Source organism: Aquila chrysaetos, chromosome 12 (assembly GCF_900496995.4).
Source record: "Aquila chrysaetos chrysaetos chromosome 12, bAquChr1.4, whole genome shotgun sequence".
Lineage (NCBI taxonomy): Eukaryota > Metazoa > Chordata > Aves > Accipitriformes > Accipitridae > Aquila > Aquila chrysaetos.
Window position 1 is genome coordinate 23,759,067 of NC_044015.1, and position 23,419 is coordinate 23,782,485.

At 35.8% G+C, this 23,419-nt stretch overlaps 1 protein-coding gene across 5 annotated transcripts in view; it reads right to left on the reverse strand.

The window, feature by feature from the left end:
• The window catches only part of FNBP1L (formin binding protein 1 like), a 61,671-nt gene that overhangs the window by 16,372 nt on the left and 21,880 nt on the right, over positions 1-23,419 (reverse strand). For 4 of the 5 annotated variants that reach the window (XM_030034274.1, XM_030034270.2, XM_030034272.2 and 1 more), the window contains exons 2-7: positions 14,406-14,521; positions 6,128-6,181; positions 4,427-4,574; positions 3,961-4,023; positions 2,241-2,345; positions 1,567-1,695 (exon numbers count right to left, since the gene is read on the reverse strand). In XM_030034274.1, the coding sequence (XP_029890134.1) occupies positions 1,567-1,695; positions 2,241-2,345; positions 3,961-4,023; positions 4,427-4,574; positions 6,128-6,181; positions 14,406-14,521 (615 nt within the window). Of the gene's footprint in view, positions 1-1,566; positions 1,696-2,240; positions 2,346-3,960; positions 4,024-4,426; positions 4,575-4,868; positions 5,139-6,127; positions 6,182-14,405; positions 14,522-23,419 lie in introns of those variants that run through there. The other variant, XM_030034271.1, reaches the window with a different exon arrangement.

Below are 23,419 nucleotides of genomic sequence, written 5' to 3' on the forward strand. Positions count from 1 at the left end.
GTGCAAGAAAACGAAGAAAAGAATACCATTACATAAGATTTGTAATAAAAGTCTACTGGAGCACAACAAAAAGAACAAATTAAAGAGAAATAACTATTAAGATAATAGCCCTGGACCTTTCACCTAATTGGAAGTGGCAAAAAAAAAACCCAAAAGAAAACAAAAAGCAATAGTACATATATCAATAGGTTATCAAAAACAGGATAAGAAGTTGGATCTTTCCTGTATCTACTCTAACAAAGGCAGATGTCTCAAACAGCATCCAATTTCACCTCTCTGAAACAAAGCAACAACCTGGCCATGCTACTAAATCCCTCTCCCAAGGTTTTCCCACAGAATGTTACCAAATACTTGCAAGGAAATAATAAAAACGTAGTCCCAAAAGAAAGTAGGACTAGGCCTTTCTGCTCTTACTGGAGATTCCAAAATACTTAATTAACATCATACAATGATAGTAGATTTTAACCCTAGAGAATTAAAGGCAATAAACCAAAACTCTGGTCCAAGCTACAAAGATGATTGAACTGTTTCTCCTGGGAGTTGACTGCAATTCCTCCATCAGTATGCTAACGTCAGATCTACTGTAGTGCTGCTTAATAGTTGAAATATTAGAAAATTCTTTAATAAGCCAAGGCAATTTTCTCCTGTGAATCCTAGATCTTCTAGTAAGTAATTTTCAAAAATATAAACTCCCTTGTGCTTCTTGGAAAGTATCAAGCATTCTTAAGTTGGTACAGCTTCAAATAAAGTCACTATTTTCACTTTCCATTTCTTCACTCCATGTCTCAGAATCAGTTTCTACAGTCACAGTATTCTCCCAAATGGCTCAACGTACATGCCAATACACTTCTGAACTCTCCCTCACCTGATGCCCCCCAACTACTTTACTTTAAAATAGTTTTGCCAAGTCTCTGTTTTTGAAAGAATCTTAAAAAGTATCTTAATAGTTACATGAAGCACCTTGAGAAATCCCCTTTTTAGATGCAAAGTATTGATCTAATTTGACCTTTAACTTTTTTTTTACTATTTTAGAGAGTTCTGTGGATTGCAGGTAATATTGATGAAGCAATGACCAAATGGGGGCAGGGGCTGAAGGAAGGAGTATTTTTGCCTCCAATCCACCCATTTTATACCTGTACATGAGATACATTAAACTATATAGTCACCATTAGCTATATGTTTTCCTTCATCTGCTAGAGTCAAACCATTCACACACACACAAATATCAAAAAAACTAGTGATCAAACCTTATTAGAATGATTGTTTTAAATGTTTGCTCTCACCCAGATGCCTCAAATGTTTATTTTTCCATACCTCTTCAGCAATATTTAAACAGTCTATAAAATATAAAATCTTCATAGAAAATGCAACAGAATATTTTCACTACAAGTCTAAGCATAATTACTGTAAACAGTAAGTCTCATGATAAAATGCAGGCTGTATCAAGATTATGCTAATTTCTTGATAAAATTATCCACTAAAATCCCCAAAATAAAGTTTTAAATTTTAAAATCTACTTCTCCCTTAGAAGAAGATCAGACATACTTTCTCTGTTAATTATTTTACCTTATAAATCTGAGGAATGACAATGTAGTAGTGTTTGTGCTGTTCCCCATTAAAATTCTGTAGTTGTGCAGCATATTCATTTTTGTTTTCATCAGCCATATGTGTGCGCAGGTTTAACTGTTGCTTAGCCTAGTAGGAAAGTGTTATCAGTTCAAACAAGTCTTGTGCTTTTCAACGACACACAGCATTATTTTAATTTATTTTACCAACTATGCAAAAACACTAATCACAAGTTATCAAAACTGGCATCCTTATTTATAATTGAAATAAAAAGAATGTGAGACTTCATGTACAGTGACAGTCTACAGACCTAATTTGTTATATACAGAGAGCTCAATGATCACTTTAGCTCCCTTAAGCCACGTCGCTTAAATTCATATCCTAAAAAACACAGAAGTGACTGAACATATATACCACAAGATACCAAATACCAATAAGCCTGCCTAAGATAGTCATCATCTCAACAGCATCACCTCGAGACTAATGAAGCATACTCCCTCTCTGTGCTGCCTTATATTTTACTGTAACTTTGATTTTGCACATAATAAGCAAGCATATTTTATACACAATTTTGTACACTCAAAGAATGTTGTTCCAGTAGTGACAATAAACATGCGAATCAAATACTTTTTGTAATAAAGAAAGAGTGAAGAAAGAAATAGCACCACTCTTACCTTCTCAACATCAGCCTTTGTCGCATTAGTGTCATTGTCCAGTCTTTCATAGCTTTGCTGTGCCTTCTCTGCCTCTCTGCATTCTCTCTCAAATTTCTTTTTGCTCTACAAAAGCCACAAACTTACTGCTTCAACAGTCACTATCCCCTTTTGGTTTTGTACAGTAATTTTGAATTCTAAATATCAAAGCTTCCATTTAAGTATCTTAAATTCACTATGTACCTTTAAGTAAAGACATTGTTCTCACAGAAACCAAGTCTCAAAAAATTTCAACTTTTCTATTTAAAACTTATTTCCATGAAGTACGAGCAAGAAAACAACTGTAATTATGCTATAAAATATCAGATAATCAAAATACAAAATAACCTATTACAAAGATCCACAGTTAATTGTAAACAGACAAGTCCACTTTCTAGCCTGACTTTAATAACCTAAATAAAAGTTAGAGGGCAGAAAACTTAAACCTGAACTTGCATGAGTAAAGTTTTCAAGTTCCCTTCTTCAGTGATCAATTTTAATTGAATAAATTCAACTAAATTATTTTGAAGGCAGTCTGAAGGATTTATCTACGTCACGAGATCTTAGCATATCCATCCATTATCATCAGTATTCATATCAACCGGCGTAGCTGTAAGCAGCACAGACAACAGTATTGCACGTACTTGATCTTCAATATACCTGGCTGTTTCAAGACAACTGCTGTTGGGAAAAACTGTTGCAGCTCAAGTAGTTAGTATCTCTAAAGACAAACTGGCAACAGAGATTGTGAGAGCCCTGCTCTCCTGCTTCAGTGCAAAGTCAGGCAATTGAGGTTAATGTATCCCTTAAAGGCTGTACACATTTAAAAGACTGACTTTGCACTCAAGTAAATACAGTGCACACAACACAACTGATTGTTTGAGGTGAACTCTGGGAATTATCTTGGTGTAGGGTGAGAGCATCTGAAACTACCACATCTGCTTCTACTCTGATCCTCGGACCACAAATTAAACTCTTTGACATGACACTGAAGCAAGACATTGCTTATCTGGGTCCACAACAACAAAATAGAAATTCACCTTTCTGGTATTGCTTCACAATAATCTGGATCAAAGATATAATACATTTCTGAGACACAAAGCCAGCAGAATATCAGAAGGCATCTTGAACACACTTGGTTGAATTTTATATTTTCTCGTCTTTAAAACCAGGTCTCAAGAAAAAGGAGCTTATAATCTGTTCCAGAGACATTCACTTCCTGCATTTCTCTGTTAAAAAGTAATTCTACCTCCTGAAAGTATAATAGTCTATAGCAGTATTCTTGAATAGACCTCACATAACAAGCCCTCAAACTCAGGTCAAATACAATGACTTAAGATTTCATCTTCATATAAATATAATTTGTCATTATTAATTACTCTCTAAACAAAAAGTAGCCTGTGGAGAAGCAAACAAAGACAACTACACCCAGGTTAAAAACATATTCCTTTACGCTGGATAAAAGCCAAGGCTTCACTCACACACACACACAAAAGCTGTTTACAGATTTTTTTTTTATTTTTTTTTTTTATCAGGGAACTCCAAATACATTGAACTGTACTTCAGATGTTACTAAGTCTGATTTGGACATTCAGAAACATAGCTAACATTAAAGTCTAAGCAAGACAGATGACAACAGTTCCATTTACAGACTGTATATTATTAAGTTGGACAGAAAAAAAAAAACAAAACACAAACTCACATTATCCATCTGTTTCCAGCACATGTCCAGATACTGTTGAGCCTTTCGCCCTTCCTGAAGATGCTAAAACCACCACAAATAAGTTTAATTTACATAACTTTTTAGTACTATTACCATTAATTAGTCCCTGCTCTAGTTGACACACTATGATGTGCAGTATCTCCCACAAGTTACCAGTACTCTTTGGAAGACATTACTAATCATATAAGAACAGTACCCCAGGTGAAAATAACACTGGCAAAAAAGTTACTAGTAAGCACCGTCTCCCAAAAATCTCAGTTCTTAGGTTTACTAACTGTAGTAAACCAGTACATAAAAATACAGAATAACTTTAAGTATGTGTTTTGTAAATGCATTACAAAACCTACTTATTGCCAAGTTCATTAAATTTGATAAACAAATAAATCAATTTTTTAAAAGACATCCATTTTGATATTCTATTATCAAATCAAAATACAGAAATTACCATTTTTCTCTCAGTTTTTAGATCATGAGAATATCTCATCAATTCTCCGTACACTCTGTGTCCCATTTCTTCTGCAACTACTTCTCGTTGTCCTGCATAGTCATTCAACTCATTAAGGATGTTAAAAAAGGCAATACACGAAGTAAACCTGACAGAAAGCACACACACACAAACATACATATACAAAAAGTGAGACAGTTTTTTTTTTTTTTTTTAAGTGGACTTCTTTTAGTACAGTCTGTACTCCTGATTAAATTAAAAACAAAAATCATACATACTTTACGATAAACCTTATCTTAATGATCATTGAATTATAGTAGAAATGCAAGCTGGGAAAGCCTACGTTAAGCCTAGCATGTACTATATGTTGCAATGTCTCTTCAAATACATTTTATAAGAATATGGATTTTTGTGGATGGAAAAGAAAGAAGAAGAATACTACCTGGAAAGCCCTGTAGTATAGTGGTATCTCCTAAGCTGCCAACTGAGAGGCCTGAGCTTGGGAACGGATACATACATCCCTAGGCTTGGAGGCTGAACTTGCTGCAGAGATGATGTGCTTGGTAGTCTTGAGGGTGGAACATGCCAATCATACCACTCATATGCATCCCGATGGATGATCTACAGAACAAGTTTGCTATCAGCTCTGGAGACAGCTGCCTGTTTGCCTGCCCACCTCTTGGCTGGAAGTAAGGTGCCACTATGGCTGGCACTAAAAAGGGGGGAAGAGGAGGGGCAAAGGGTAGAAAGTGTGTGTGGAAGGGAAGAAAGAAAAAAAAAAAAAAAAACAGGCACCACATTAAAATATACATCTTTCTCTCTTTTAACTGTGGAATACTGCCATCTCCGTAGGCTTGGCTCTGGGGAATTCAAATGCCACCCTAGCACTAGAAATCCCATTGCCTGTGGTCCAGGATCTTTAAATAGTCAAAAGAGCTAGAGGACATCCTACTGTGAATTCTCAGGCACTCTGTGCACAATGTGCTCTGGCTGCAACCTGAAACTTGCCCACTTTCTTGCCTTCATAAGAGTTATCCCTAAAGGAAAAAAAAAGTACTGTGTTTTTTCTAAATAAATTAAAAAATGGCTATGGACATGGACAGCAAAACAAGCACCTCTCTGATAAATAATCATAAAGTTGTTTAGTACACATTGCTCCTCCGCAGTTAGACATTCATTTATTTTGTGTCTGGAGTCAAAGTCAGTCAGTAGTTTAAGAGCTCTTCTTGCCAAAAACATGACAGTTTTGTGTACACTCAAGTCTCAGCATACAAATGTATAGCTGCATTTGTATCGCCACACAAATGCACTGAGAAACTCTAAACTAAGCAAGAAAACACAGCCTAAGGACATATAATTGCTCTTCTGTAAAAAAAACCAAAACAAACAAAAACCCAAACCTACTAGACTGTACATAGCATACTAAACTTCTGCTTTCAAACGTCCAGCTAGCTAAAGATTAATTTGGAACGGAGCAAGTACAACCTGCCATGTTTACTACTTTAAAACACTAACAGAAGTAACCTCAGGTTTCATGCTTAAGAATTACAGCAGAACTATAAGAAGCCAAGCACAATTCTTTTGTTGTCTTAGCCAATTACATACTTTATCTTAAAAAAAAGGAAAAAAAAATCCATAAAAGGACAGAGTATACTGTAGTCCTTGTTTCTTATACATAGAACTTGAAATGCACATTTTTACCTGGGTTCCTCATCTTTGGGTGAACGTTTAGGACAGTACTTCTTAACCAGATTTCTATTAAGGAAGAACGAAAAAAAAATGCTATTTTAGAGTCTCTTTTGAGAAGAGAAGACATATACATAGAAAACCGCATGAACAAATTATTTCTTTTTAATGACTTAAAGGAACAAATCTATTCCCTCTGTCATCTTATAAGGGTCCTTTAGACAACACAAGGCAGAAATCTATGGCATTTTCCAAGTTTTAAGTCACTGACCTAGAACAATATACTTGTAAGTATTTTAAAACCCCTATTGCACAGTGACTAGACATAAAATAACGAGTTCTTCATTTAGCATCCTTTTCACACACACAAAAGAAGCTAGCAGACAAGAAAAAAGCACATGTATGATCACTGTGTAACATATAGATAGCGCGCACTGTATGCTATACCCATGAGCACAAAACTCCATGCCTGAATTAAGCTTTGAGTGTACATTCAGGTCAAAGGTTTTAACCACAGCATCTCCAAATCTTCAATGAGGATATTTCCAGAACAGAACAGGCAACATCTCTTTTCAGGAAAGATGTTACATTTTGCCCTATGACCAGTGTTGTAAAATACCAGGTTTTTAGAAACCAAGAAAAATCTCTAAAAAACGATCCATGGCACCAGCACTTTACACAGTATCACAGTCCAGTTTCTGAGAACACTGATATGAACTCATTTACTTATCATACAATGCAGAAACAGCACCTTAAGAATCATACAAACCACATCACCTACTCTACCCTACAGCATAAGGAACACAGGCATACACTGCTTACACAAACAACTGCAGAGTATTTGCAGTTACATATATTGCTACAAATACCCCAAATTCTGTGATGAACATGAAATGAAGCCACACAATTTTACAGACAGGAGGGATAAGAGGAGAGAACATCCAGTGATTTTTCAAACTCTTATCTTCCTGTATGTCAACCTTTGCTTTAAACTTCCGAGTATACATTTTTTCCAGCACAGCATTCTGCCTTGACTTTAAAAACTGTTTTTCTGACAGCAGTGACATCTTTTAAAATTCTTGAAATTCAACAGGATACATGTCAGTCTTGGGGAAAAAAAAAAATAAATCCGTAATTTCCTTCTCATTTTTAGGAGCTGAATGTTCATACCTTCAATTGGTTGAATTTTTTATTCTAGCAATTTTCAAAATTGTCAGGTTTTTACATGAAACAGAAAACCTGAAATTACAACTCTACTACAGTTCTTTTCCTTTCCCTGTGAGAGTTTATCATTTTACAACAAATAAATAATCCTTTTTTGTACGAAAGAAAAACAGATAAGACATAGGATTTTTCTCAAATTGCTTACCCTCAACCTTTGTGCTTTTTGAGGTCAAAGCAGTGAAACATCTCAGTTGCTGGGTATTTTTAAAAGCAGCAAACAGTATTTAAAGACAGATCTACTACTCAAATTAAACAGAGCAGTATTTAAATATCAATGCCCACCCTCACAGAAATCTTCATCTTTTCCAAACATTAGAACCAATTGATCGAAATCTTGCTAGTAACGTTTACACTGTGGACCAGATTGTCTGTTATGGTATCTCTCATTTAAACTACGAAAGTAATATTTTTAAGTGTGAATTAACATCTCAGCAGAAGATAATGCATGTCAATTTTTTGCTTTAAAACCCACAAATAGAAGCAACACAATACTGGTAATTTTTTTCCCCATACATCTCTAAATAATCATACCTTCCGTTTAAGAACAAAAAACCCCAAACAACAAAACAAGTGCACACAACTAAATCATTTTGTTCAAGAGACAGAGTATTTGCCTTGAGCTTGTCAGGGAAGACTTGTCAAAGTGTGTTCTGGAAGTGGACCTGGATTATGCAAAGAACACTTCTGTTTTTTTAACTGGTATGAAACAGACTTCATTCAAACTCCTGCATTGTGTAAAGGGATGATATTTTGTAATGAAACTATTTTACACATCCACTCAAAGAACAAATAAAGTGTAAACCAATGCAAACCTAGCAGAGCTGCTTTAACAGTTGTCTTTTAATTGGCCTCTGGATAAAATTCTTCCATCTGTCTGTCCAGTAGTAATTGAGACAATTGGCCATTGACTTCTTAGACTAATTATTAATATAGCCCAAAAAAGTTTCCGCAAAAGCAGCAAAGAAGCGGACTATATAAAAGCAATCTACACCCCCAACATTACAGAAAAAAGGAGAGGAGGAATAAGAGAAAAAACTATGAAACAAAATCTTGCATGCATGTTTTGTATCTCATTCACACTGTCCCTGCGTAACTTTGGTTGTTACAAACTAGGAACTACCTTATCATTAAAACAAGGGTGCTAATCCTGCTCTCATCTAAAATAACCTTGTGCAATTTCTCAAATCGATTTATCTGGAAGTCTATTACCTCTACAGTACAAGGGTACAAGTAGTGAGATCATATTCAGTCATGAAGTATATACCAAAATATGAGCAGGGAGTTGGTGTGGAAATAGCAAGCTTAGACCCTTTGTCTCTTTCCATACCCTCAGAGACTACAACCAAAAAGAACAACCATGATAAGATAAGTCCTTTTTACATGAATACATACTAAGAAACAGAATAAACACTAACTTTTTAAGAAGTACCTACAAATTTTGTAAGAACTTTCTCACTGAAGTTAAAACAAGAATCTCTTTTCGCTATCACCAGAATCCACTGCCTATTGTAACATCCTACTTTGTAGGGATTAAACGCAGACATTTTGATTGGAAAAATGCATAAACCCAAGTAAAAGAAAAAAAGAATAATCATCTTCACTAAGTAACTTTCCCATGTTTCATTTTCCCTTACATTTCTGCTTTGCTCCTCAGTGCTTATTAACGAATGGGAAACTCCTAAAATTCACCTTATTATATTATTCAGAAGGTGAAATGCATAACAAGCATACAATGCTGTAGCTAAGCAACCACGCACAAGCCTTTTCAAGGAAAGATTTTCAGAGGTGTTAAAAATGAGAAAAGAAACCACTTACTAAAAACATACGGTTTAAAGTGGCAGGAGAGAAGGGTCACAAATATAGATTATTTACTAACATGCTGATTTCTGTTCTGGTTTCATTTTTTAATGCAACTGTTGACTAATTCTAGGAAGACAAAAATGTCATATAATCCTTTTTCCTAATAAAAGTCGGTTTCATCAATCTTGTCTACCTTAGGATCACAGGAATACACAGTCTTGAGACACTGTGTGATCAGGATTTAAGGTTCAATAACAGCACAAGGTACAATAGCCCAAGTCAATAAATATGAAACAACAAGCAAATGCAGAATTTAAAGTTCAAAGAAAAAGCCAGTGTTCATGCAAACAATGAAGCATAAATGGTTTTTCCAAGAAGTGAACACTAACACTTAGAAAAAAACAGAGAAATTAGATTTAAATCTTTGAAAACACGCAGGTTGAAAAGCAGCTAGTGAAGAGTGCATTATTTCAAAAGAGGAGCCAGTTGACACTTTAAGGGGGCATAATGTTCTTTAACATTTATCTAAATATGTGTATAATCCTCAGGATCCAAATATGGACCTGTACTAGTTTAGAAGAAAACTGTAGAAGTAATTGCAGACCATCAGAACTGAACCAAATCTACGAGATAAATTGCTCTAGAAAATTCCTTAGAAAAGTGTAGATTGATGACACTTCATTCCTCTGTGGAAGTACAATTTAGACTTCTACCACACTCTGTCTAACAGCCATCTGGAAGCAGATTCCATACAGGACTAACCACATCCAACTGTGCTGCTCCTGTCATTTTATCAGCCTCTCTTCTCAGTATAAATTGGTTGCAGGCCACCACCAGTGAAATAGCAGCCTGAACTGTATTACTGATTTTTAACAGAAGTACCACCTCAGTCACATAGCCAGAAGTTTCAAAAAGCACCCTAGTTAATAAATGAAAATTATTTATAGTCATGTACATAAAACATCTACATAAAATTTCACAGACATTTGCACAAAAATTGTGTTTATCAATTCAAACGAAAGTTTTCTTCAGTCAATTAATACAGATCGTAAAGAACGGGAGCAGCATCATCAATATGGTAGAATTTGTATTAAGGTAGCAGCTCAGGTACTGCGGCATCTGCTTATCCTAAAACTCTACAGACTCTATGTCATATTACAAATGAACCTGGGAACAAACTTTGAAGTTTTCTTCCGTAAGTTACTAAAAAAAAAAAAAAAAAAAAAAAAAAAGCAGCACTAAGTACTTAAAGGCATTTCATATTTATACTTAAAGTAATACTTTCAATAGAGTTCTGATGGCTTCAGTGATTGCATATCAATATTATGGACTGGGTGAAAACAATGACAATGAACTGTATTTAGTAACATGTCATCAGAAAAAGTTCTAACTGAAAAGATGAATCTTAAAAAATTGTAACATGGAATTTGAGTTCACAAAGCCAAATATCCTCGGAACCATTAAGAAGTCGTATGTTTTGGCTTGCAGAAACATCACTAGAAAAAATCCTGCCACATCCATATTTGGATAATAATCAACAATGTAAACTCTCAGCTCCAATCAAAGGAAGAGAGATTTGAGAAATGAACACATATGGTGATAATCTGTGTCCCTAACTTCACGTTTGAGCTTACAGCCATTTTAAATAATGTTTCCAAGATTGTGCATATAAAAATGTGGTAACTACATCTCAATTTGACTAGACATATGCATATATTAATATTGTATTTAGAAAAAAGAACACTTATACACAATAGTATGCAGAAGGAACATGAAAAATACATTTGCTCAGATTAACTAGACATCTCCAGAGATCACAATGTACAATTTTAAAGGGAAACACTCAAATAGTTCAAGAACAATCATCGCTATTTTCTTTAAATTGACAATAGAGAAGCTGACCAAATTCAGAAATCTTATTCTGCATGGCAGTTTCACCTATAACTGCAGGTATAACTTGCATTACTGCCTAACATCACAGGAAGTGGAACTCCTCTGTCTTCTCAAGTGTCATGATGCTTCATACAGCACAAGAAGGGAGTGAACTTCCAGAATTATTTTGTGTGATGATGTGGAAGTAAACAAAACAGACCTTCACCTCACCCCTTTTAAGCAACAATGCTGACCAAAACCAGCATCTGAGAACTCAATTACAAAATTCAGCCAAGAGCCCAGTAACTTGGCACATATTAAATCTATCTTTTCCAGTTATAAAATAAGAACAAATTAAATGGTCATATAATTAAAATGAAATCTGTTAATCTACAATGTATATTGCAGTATTTTTGTCCTGATTCATATCCCTGTAACTCAGTAACAGCCTATAATAACCTTCACAATCCTTGGGGTACCACAATACATTAGCTGCGACCTAATCTACATACAACTTGAGATTTTCCTTTAAGTTAGCTCAAAAAAAATGAAGTTATAGTTGCTTTTTTCCAGAACAAAGTATGCTGCAGACAAACACAAGCTCTCTAGACAGTTTTTTTTTCCTCTGCAGACATTTGAGGATTCCTCAATGGTTTCAATTTTTCTTACACTTCTCAGTATCAAGAATGGCCTATCAAAGAAGAATAGCAAGGAATGACTTGCAACCTAAAACCAGCATTTGGACAGGATTCTCACAAGTTATCATTTCTGGAATTACTCAGTGAGCATAAACTGCAACAACTGCATACAGTAAGGATATAGTGAGTTCACTCTAACAGTTCCTCATATGCTGTACATGCATCACTTGTCATCTCCTAGAAGACTTGGAACAGCTGTTGCACCTGGGAAAGTTTAATCACTAAGCTGTGCCAGTATACAAAAAAAAAAAAAAAAAATTATCAAAATGCAAGGGTATACACAAAGTGAATATGAATTTCTGCCAGGACACAGACTCCAATTTGTGAAAACTGTTATGAAAAATTCACTCAAGTTTTCATCGTTGGGTTTAAGTCTATGAGAATAAGATCCATCAACAATCTCAACAGAATGTTCATGGGCCACACTGAAACCAAGACAGAAAAAAAATATCACCATACATCACTAGCATTATCTCCCTCATTAAACCTGTTTTTTCTTAGTCTCCCATCCAAGTACTAAGAGAGCCATAGGACTACCAAAAAGTGACCACTCACCGTACTGTTTATACATCTACTAAACAAGGGCATAATAAATCTCAGTTATAAGCTTCATTATGAAGAGATTCTCAATACTCTAGTTTTCAGATTGCATTTCATTACAGAAGGAAAAAACAATGATTAACTAGAAATTTCTATCAGAGATATTAATATCTCACAGGCCATATGCTGCCAGCACTAAAATCCCCCAGAACCATAGTCCATCCCCAAGATCTTCTCTCTCAGAACTTCTCAGAAGCAAGCTGCAGGATGGCTAACTTTTTTTTTTTTTTGCTTGATCTCAGTCTCCCTGGGGCCTCATAACTGTTTTACATGGTTAAAAACAGTGAGTGTCCTCAAGAGCAACGATGGCTGAAATCAAGTTGTTACCACAAGACAGTTCACTACCAACACTACTAACAATCAATTCTCCCCCAAGGAATACACAAGAATATCGAAGAGTAGCTTCACAAACTGGTCTACTGGCAGAAAATCAGTCACCCTCTCGTGTGCGTGCTGTCCAGACCCTCCTTGGCAGCAGGCAGGAAGTGCATGCATGCACTGTACAACACGCGTGCAGCAAGACCTGTGCTTCCCAAAACTGTCATACTTACTGCACATGGACAGTCAGTCCAGTCATCTGACAGAAGGGTTACTTGACATAACTCTTTCGTTTTTGAAAGACACTTTGAGAAAAATCAATAGTTTTACCCAAAAGAGTAAAATGCTGCACAGAGAAGATTTCCGATTGTCAGTCAAATCCTGAAGTAATAATGCGGTATCACATCTTGCTAGCTGTGGAATGAACCTTTAAATATAATTAAGCAAAATGGCATTTGTTCATACTATTTAAGGAAAAGATCTGGATAGATTCATGCAAATAAAACACATTTCCATTTTTAAACAGAAAACTGAAAACAAATCAAAACTGGGCTGTGAACTGATGCTGTGCATTCTACAAACTTTCCTTTACCTTCTGAAGTTCTTCTACACAAGCTTTGGAAAAGTGGTATTTATTTCCTTCCTTTTAAGAAAAAAATTCCTTCAGAAAAGTAATGGGGTATTATGTTAGATGAATATACAAAACTGGAACAAAAGAAAGTGATAAAGAAATCAAAAAGGAAATGAGCAGCCTAGACAGAAAACATCCATACCCTCAGCTGGGAACCTCATTACTGCATTTATGAGGAAGGATCCCTCAACTCTGTAATAGGTGACAGTCTAGTTTGCCAGTGATGAGATAAGGGAAGACACCACAGGAGAGAAGCTGCTATCAGTTTCTGACAAGGGCTAGGCAGCAGCTTCAGCTGAATCCCCAAAGGAATGCAAGACAGCCAAGATTACTGTGAAGGCCAAGTTCATGGGAGTGTCTTATTTTAAATCTTGTTCTTCAAGCACTGTGTGCACCTTTTGGTAAAAATCAATCCTACTTTATTCTGAAGAATGTGCTTCTCTGCCATTTCATTGCTGCTACTCTTCTTGTACTATCTTCATATGATCCCTGAGGGGAAATTCCTATTGGACCTAAAGGATGTTTCACTTGGCACCAATAGAAAGTAAACTGGAGAGGTAAGACAAAGGGTGGTTGGGTTACAGTCTCACCCAAAGGGACAAGACCAGCTACAGAAAGGGCACGCTTTAAGGGCAGGAAGATCTGCTTTCTCAAGTTCTACTCAATGATTTCAACCAGATTTCTCAACACAATTTAGTGTAGCTCTTGCCAATTCAACATGAGAAATTAGTTAGTAGCAGAGGCTTGAAGCTGGTTGAACACACACACACACACACAAATGTAGATATGGATAATGCACTTTGCAACAAACATGTTGATAGTCAGTGGAAAAATATTACTGTGGTTTTGTTTTGTTTTGAATCTTAAAATTTAAGTCTTAAACCTTTTTAGTTCAAAGATTTGAATGGTGGGTGGGAAGAGAGGGAGGGAAGAAGGCAAAAACAAGCAAGAAAGTAAGCACACACCCAAAGATAACTTTCTGTTTTGGACTCGTAAAGAAAAACTTGTCTGTCATGAAAAGAACTAGTGATCTAATTCACCCTGTAAATGAAAAATGGTCATTAATCATGACATTACATACTTGCCCATCATCTGATACAGTGATTTTAAGTAACTGTTAAGATTCTTTTAAAAAGAAAAAAATCCTTACCTCAGTTGTTTTGCATAGTTTTGCTCAATTTCTATCCTTTCTTTTACGAATTTTGCATATTTCTCCAAGAAGTCAATGCCCCACTGTGTATGCTTGTCCAAGTTATCAAACTGATCCTTTAAAAACAAAAGGAAATAAAAATACCCAGAATTACTTAAGAATCACAACAGCACCAGAAACGACATACAATTTATTTATGAGTTGTGCTGGGAGAGAAAGCTTGCTATGTGGACAGAAGTTATTCACGTTATAAATCGGTCGTGTGTGTATGTATACATATATACCAGAGCCATATACCAGAACAGTAAGCTGTACTCGCAGGCACAGATCTACCCTCTTTCTGTAAAAACAGCTCTAAATACTTGCATTTTAAGTTGTATGCAGTCTTTGATCACTTTCACAATGCAAATGTGTCTTTTTCCCCCCCTAGAAATCCTTGAATTCAAAAGTGGATCTTTTCCACCATGATAATGAAGACATAACCAAAGATCAGTATTAGGTAAATAAGGGACTGTTCCACAGAAGAGATGTGTTTGGCAGTTTTAAAACACAAGAAATTGTAATTTCATTGGATACAAAAAATTACTTCCACTCTTATGATTACCCACTGAAAGAAAAATAATATAAATTATAGCTGCATGACTAAGTTGGGTGTAGTCTGCATATGAAAAACATTTATTAAGCAAATCTATATACACAGTTCACGATCAGCTCTAGCAAGAGATTCCAAAGAAAGCAAACCTGTCCTTAGCCATTAAGAAAGTTATAGCAAAGCAAAGGCACAAAACAAAGAGAAACAGTCCAAAATAAACCACACTTCCAAAAAAACTTGGGGGATTTTTAATATATTAAATCATCTCCAAAACCAATCTTTCACTGTATTCTGTACTTATCAACAGGTAGAGGATACACTAATCGGAACAAGTTGAAAATTTAAAAAAAAAAAAAAAAAAGTGGAAATATGGGGGTTTGGAATTAGGCAGGAATGAATAAACGTACAAAGTATTTTTAGTCTAGCACATATTTGTATTTTACACTAAAAATCTGCCAGAGCGGAAAAATTAAGGATTTTCAGCTTACGACAACATTTACAGTAAATTTTTCTTAGCAGTTACTTAGTAATCCAGAGAGACATGCAACTGCAACATCAAAGTTTGTGTCCTGTATATACTGAATCCAAATACACGTCACAGTAGATTTCAAAAATAAAAAGTAGAAAAAGAAAAAAAGCTAAAGAAAGCATTTAAAGGCAAAGTTTATTTAACTTACACAAAAAACTGACGGGTGTTTATCAGAAGCTGTGTCTTGCAGATTCAGTAACTTGCCTGAACCTAATGAATTATGTCGACCTTTAGCATTAGCAATTTAAGTTCAATTTCAACATGCAGTAGGATGATCTGAAGTTAAATCAAAAACCACCATAAAATGCTGCAGGGCTTAAGACTCGAGGAAAACGTATTCACTAGAAGAGATACCAAGACAACACAACTATATACAATCAACAAGAATAATAAAAAAGAACATAACGGGATTAAGGTTGCTCCCAAATCTTGCCTTGCGGCTCTTAGTATCCTACACCATGGACTAACAACCATGGCCATTAGTGCCTTGAACACTTCAATCCAATGGCATGCAAGTACTGCCAACCAAAAGCACTCATCCTGTTCCACTACCAGCCATGTGCTGCCGCCTCTGCATCACTCGCTCTACCAAAACCACAACCACTTTCCCTGATCTGTTTCACCAGAGAACCATAGAAACAGCCAAGAAATAGGAGAGGGACTAAAGACAAGATTTTAATATATTTAGGAAGCCATGGCCTATTTCTCATATTGTTCTGATGCACCCACTTCACACCAACTGGACGTTTCCACACTAAATATCTTTTGTCAAATGAAGTGACATTCCTCCTCTTGTTTTTAGAAAAGTTGCATATGCATTGTTTGTGTGTGGGAAGAAGAGACTGTTACCATGCTGTAGTATCAAACCACTGCTGCATATATGCATAAAAATACGTTGCAAATCTCAAGAAGCCTTTCTTTTTTATATTCCACTCATTTTTGTAATTACTCTGACAACATTAACAGGGCATCCAGAAGAAGTTTCCAAAAGGTGCTTTTGGCATGGAGCCAACATCCAATACCATTAAGAACAACTAGCTTCCTTCAGTGCACAGCAGAACAAAGCCTTTGCTGTCCTACTTAGGCTCCTTAGTCCACAAAGCTCTCATTTGCTGCTAAGGTTTCATTAACATTACGGAACTCCACATTACTTATGTTTCCAAACATGTAACCAGAGAGGATAGCTTTCCAAATATTTTGTTCAAACAAATAAAGGACTCTATTGGTCAAAATTAATTCTCTGCTACTAATATGAAACTGGAACGGAAAAGAGTACATTTGACATGCTATTCTCCCCTCACGCTTTACTAGAAGTATTTCGTCACAGACCGAGTGCCAAAACCTCTTCCTTTCCTCAATTCCTCCTCTTCATCTGATTCTAGAAACAGCATGCTCTGTGCAAAGACTGCTTTGTAGGATTATTCCATAGCCCCTCAAGGGAAGAAAAAATTTGTTCCCTCCCTGTATGAGGAAGATGCATAGAACATAACAGAACAACCTGAATGGAGTAAATCCCGTGTAAGAAAAAAATTAAAACCCATTAGTAACTTCACCGCTCTGCAGACCTTTATGTTAATCCAGCTCCTCCACCATTATTGACATCTATGAAACTACTCATGGATGTATTAATGATCTCCTAGATAAATAACGGAAATCCTAATTTAGTGGGCCATTAGCCCACATTTACTGGAATTAACAAAAAAGTAGTAGTACATGCCCACTCTTTTGAAGAGCGAGACGGCTTCACAACATCAGTTTGTTCACTGCCATTTTTTGGTCAGCAATTATATTATGCATTATCTTAGAATGAAGCATACAGTATGAAGGATAAAAAAAAAAAAAACAACAAACTTTCAAGAAGTACCCAAGCATTTTTTGAAAACCGGCTTATGAATGACCAAAGTTGGATCCCTAAAAAAATAATGTACAGATGATTTGTAAATTTGTATTCAAAACAAAAACACTATAATAAACTCTCAGATAAACATTGATTCCTCGGATTAAATTACTGACAATGCCTCGTAAGTTCTCTGTAAGTCATGTATGTACTGTAGAACAGAGCTCTTGATTAACAGATAAAGAAAATATATTAAGCAAACTCATCAGCTTCACAATTTTTTAAATTCTCTATAAACAATAAACGAGTGAATAGAAGTCCACAGTCACAAAAATCACCTTACACTGCTCAATGATGACACTGAGATAAATGGGCAAAAGATAAAGGCAACATCAATGAATAAGCAGAAAGGAATGGCCTTTTCAGAAAGGCTTCTAGAGATGAGTCACAAATTTACTCGTGGTCCTTTCAACTCCTCTCCAGAAGCATCCATGTTTGAGCTCTGGGCCTTGATTAAGCAATCCTTTTCATCCAGGAACACAAGCAGAAAGTCTTCCACACTATTACAAAGGAAATCATATTAATGCAGTGAGATACAAGCCAAGCGGTATCTGGAAGGGCGGGGGGGGGGGGGGGGGGGGGGCCACAAACGTCAGGCAATACTGTACAGAGGAGAAAACGGACCAAATAGTTGCAATAAAATTTAAGCCTGGAATTCAAAAATAAATATATCAGTGTATTAATTTGGCTGGCTCCTTTATAAGAAATGTGAAAACTGCATCAACTAAAGATCAGCAAAAGGCAATTAAAAAAAAAGAGCACACCCTACATACAATATCTGGCTATCTACTACCTTGATAGCAAAATATGTTCTCAGCAATATTCCAAGGCAAATACATATTGCTGTTTGTCTAGTAACTCCCCACACCCCTTAGCAGCTGAACATGCAATTTTTGTAAAAAACTTTATTAAAACTGCAGCCGACTATTATTAAACTGATTCATGTCAGCTAAGGGATGGTGGCCCCAAGTAGAAACTGCCCACTCAAAAGCTGGAATGTAGTCCAAATTCTCTACATGGTAAACAAACAAATCTGACACTTCACAAAAAGTTTATAATAGGTCAACATAGACTATTCCAAAAGAAATGTTACCTCCCTAAATTCTAATTCCAGATTATTTACTGGAACCACAGATCAATGTTACAAATACTTCAGGTATGCAGTTCTAAAACTTAGATTTTTGCACATATCAGGAAGCTTTACAACAGCAGCTGAAGCATCAAAGCAAGGAGCCAAGCTGAATCAAATCTGTGCCAAAGAAAAAAAGCCTTTCCTGGGTTAAACTCAAGATTTGCTCTCCCCCTCTTACAGACACCTGTTTTTCCCCCCCGAACAAGCCTCAAGAACCAATAAAAAGAAAAACATGGAGGATCTCTTCAGAGGGATGAACATGGAGGGAATGCTACAGCACAAATACCAAACCTTTAGTCTTCCTAAAGCTATCAGTAGCTAGTCCAGACACTGTTTTATATGGGAGTTTCAAATAAAAGGCATTAAACCAGATTGAGATTTTTAAAGGGTTAATGTTCCCAGCTTTCATCAACTTTAGAAAGCATTTCTACTTGCATGAAAAGCTAGGATTGTGGTATCAAATTCTGTTTAAAAAATTTCTGCTTTACGAAATGATTCCTTTACAATAAACTCTAGTTTACTGCATCAACATAAAATTGCTGATTAGTCTCCATTCCACTGACCTCCATCTTGAAGATCTCCAGACAACACGGTTGAAAGCCTTAAGAATCATATTAAACACAGAATTACATCAACTTACAAGTTTAAGCAACCTCTCTCAACTAATTACTAAAATTAATTAAATCTGCAATATCTTTAAAATATATTATTTAATAAAACATTTTAGTTAAAATCATGACACTGTGCATTAATTATGCTACCATCATTTTACTCTCTTTTGACTCAACCGTACATCATTATTTCCATACTTTTATCTGACCACAATTTTAGTCTGCAGTTACTCAAGTGATCTTATTTGCAGTTTTGAAGCACTGGCACAAGATTAGTTTTTTCCCCAATTCTTTGTTCTCCAGGCTGCATAGCTTCGCCAGTTTAAAATTCCGATTGAGTGAGTGGGAGATTAAAAGCTCAATCCCATATTTTGCTCTCTAAATTCTTAACACTTATGCAGTCTGGTATAAGGAAATATAAACTATGCCCTAATGAGATTCCATGAAGAAAGTGTTCAGAGCCCAGAAAAACAAGAATGAGGTCTTGTTCAGGGAAAAAAACCCAAAACATTTGGCATCAAAAAAGCCCCAGTGCAACTATGGATAGAAATGGTGTATTTTATTATCATTTTAGGAAAAGCAATAAATTACTTAACCACACACCTGCAAGTCCACAGTAATCCAACTGAGAAAACGTGACTGATTATGTAACTCAACATCGATCGTAGCAGTTGTTTACTCAATTAAAGCCCATGAGGGTTTCTCAAATTAACCTGAATTACGGATAAATTTAAGTGATAGGTTAAATTCTGCATAACGTCCGTCCTTCCTGCATCAGCAGTACTGCAGAAGACAAAAAAACGCAACTCTATTCAAGTATTTTAAGTTACAAAACATTATAAAGTGACTACTTCACATATTAAGATTTTATCAAACTCTTCTCCTGAAATATCTGAAGTGTATCCATGAAACATTATGCAGCTTGCTTTTTTCTTTTCTTTTCTTTTTTTTTTTTTAAAGGTAGATCAAGGCCTTGAATTAAGTTCAAATGATTCAACATTTTACATGAATGAGGTTACTCCAGGTAAATTCATTTATTTAAAAAAAACAAAAACAACTTGCAGTGTTTGTACAAAGAACTACTTCATGTGCTACATTAAAAATTACGGGAACCATAATCGAACATAAATATATTAATGAGAAGTTACCAGTATAGTATAATATACCTTTCCCAATCTGTCTTCAGGACAAATTAGATTATAAAATTGTATTTTAATTAGAGTATGTTACACTAATCTACTTCTGACAATACATTTCAGTTTTTCTGATCTTTGAAACCTCTTCAGTGCCTAATTGTTTTTGTCTTCTACTTTTTGTCTCTATCTTTATGCATTCCTGCTTCCTTTTCTATCCTAGGATAATAGCTCTTCTATTTTACTGTCTGCACTGATTAGTACTTCCCTCTCTTCCTGCCTGCTTGTTTTTATAATTATCAATTTGGTCTTCTGGTCTTTTTTTCTTGCAACTGCAATGTACTTCTTCCTAACAGGCAGACAAGAACTGTTTCCAGCTAAACAGTAGTTTGGGTTTTTTTAAACATCCTGTTTTACATCCAAAAACTAACAAAGAGCTGTTTCTATATCAAGAACAAAACAGAAAGTGTCTTGCTTTTCTGCTTTCTACGAGTTCTGCATGTAGCTTCCAGACTAACCTGCAAATTGTACCTCATTTCTCTCTCAAACAATGTATGTATCAAAGTAAGAGTGGAAAAAACGTGGCGGTGAGCAAACTTAAAGGCTAAGCATTTTACAGACTAGAAGATTAAATATCAATGAGAAGGTTCAGAGCAGCAACATCAAAAGCCATAGCTACACTGGAAATAAAGCAGAGGCACTCAGAGATTAAGATGAAAAAAAAAGTTACAGGTGCATATACATAAACTAAACAGTACTTCACATTTTAATTTCATATTAAAACAAAAGTTCAGTGTAGACTGTACAGGCAGGACAGTATGAAGACAATCTACTAGTCTTTTGCAGACATGAAAAGGAAAAATAATTCCTAAAAAGAACTTCTGAAAACAATTTGCTGTTGGAGCTATTTTGCTTGCAAAAATTAAGACACTGGTGTTAACAGTAAACTGTATGTTGCCCCTTGAAAATATTTAAGTGAGAAACTGCTAGAAATGCAGACTTGAAGTGCTTAACATGCAAAGGGAAAACAATGGGAATTAAAAAATTAATTTTAGCTGCATGAAAGACTACTTCGCTCTAAGGAATAAAGAAATAATATATTCATGGCATGAATACAGTATGAAAAAATCCATTTGTCTGTTAAACTTTTGTATATATTCCTAAAAAGCAATACCACTGCCAACTTTGATTTTAAAAAGTCAATGTGTACTATTAGAGAAATGTTTGCATGATAAAGTGAGTGAACAACTTTAAAAGTAGTACTGAACCACTGGAGATGTAGCCATGCTGCAAGATAATGTATACAGCAAGTTGGGTTTCTACAGTGAAGCTAAAAATGGAGAGCCACAATTGAGGAAGAGAAAGACAAAGTCTATGCTCTTCTCTTTAAAGATCTCCTTAGACCAGCAGCAAAGGAACTACTTTGGAAACTTTTGATGGAAAGTCAGGTCTGGCAGGAGGGGGTGTCTTGTTTGGCAGCTAACAACTTCAGAGGTGTGACAGACACATTTATTTTCCAGGAAAGGGCAGGAATCTACCACAGACAGAACAGTAGTAGAAACATTTTGTGACTGCTTTTGGAATTAACAGCCAGAACCACAACAGAATCAAGTTCTGCATCTGGAGATCAGCAGATCAGCTGAAAGACATTAGAGACTGGCATTAGAAATTACAGGTGTGCACTCCAGTTCACCCATGCCACTGAATCTATCAGCTGGACTAACCATTAGATTTTAACAATGTTAGTTTTCTACCAGCAGAGCAAATTAATGGAAACAGCTCATAGCTGGGACACTGAACACCAATGTTAAGACAAGAAAGGAACACACTGCCACAGAGGACATCTCAACAACCACTATTTTGTCCAGCTTATGAAGCACCTCCAGAATTCTTCAGTTAATTGATGGGCATGTTCATATGAACTAAAACAGTGTATTTAGCTCAGTGTATCAGGATGCAAACTTAAGTAAAGAAAAATCCAATTCTTCACAAGTTTACCTATGGGTCTGCTTTCTGTTTCTCTTGGGGGACTCCAGCTCTGTCTTCCCCTGGCAGGCTCACCACCTGCCTCACTCCGCAAGGAGGGCAGTTTCCTAAATGGACTGTCCCCTCCTCAGGAAGTTCTACCACCACAGTGTGTAGTAGCCAGAACATGGTTACAGGCATCCTTCCTCTCTGCTGCCCATCACAGCCTCTACACATTGTGCTTGTCAATGAAGGGGGTTGTTTGTTGTGGGTATGTATCAGCTTTAATTTAACACCTTCACCTACAAGTTAGTAAGGAGGTAAGATACTCTGTCCCAAGCAAACAGAATGGACTTCCTTACCACCACCACTTGAGAAAAATATAAACACACACACATATGAAGCAGGTATCACTAACCATACACCCCTGCTTGTAAAATACAAGCATACATAAAATATATACCAGGAAATCCTACTTCGAAAACTGGATCAGAGATCTTTAAAATATTTAAGTCTTACTTGCATTTGAACCAAAGCTTAATTCTGAAACAGGATTTCTCCATTTAGTTCTACTTTAAGCTTAATTCCCACTTTAACACACATCAGACCATTTTCAAACAGCTCTGTCCAAGACAATAGTAGATCACAAATCATATAAATGTTTTCAAGCATTATTGGATTAAAATAGTTGCCACTAACACAGGGACAGTACTATACTTGCCTTGTAAATACAAAGGATATAATTATGTCCATCCCCCTAAACACCAAGAAATCTTATTTTCACCACAGCCAAGCCAGAAAGCAGGCACTTCCTGCATCTTCTAGGAGTGGTTGAATGCTGACAATAAAGAGACAGAACCATAAGTGGATTTTAGTCCTAGTTATGTCAGTTGCAAAAGGAGCGAGGAAGACTTTAAGTTTAACCATAAATTAAGTAAGTATGATATGATGCATCGCAGTAAAAAAAATATTACTGTTTGTGCAATGCTTAGAAATGCTGTTCCTCATTATAAGAATACCTGAGAAAAATCCCACCTTTACAGCAGCACTGGAATAACAGAGTACAAAGCAGTGGGGCTGTACATCAACAAAGCAGAACACTGAATTCACTGTATGACCAGAAGCCACGCAAGGCCTCATGTGAAGCAGAAGTTC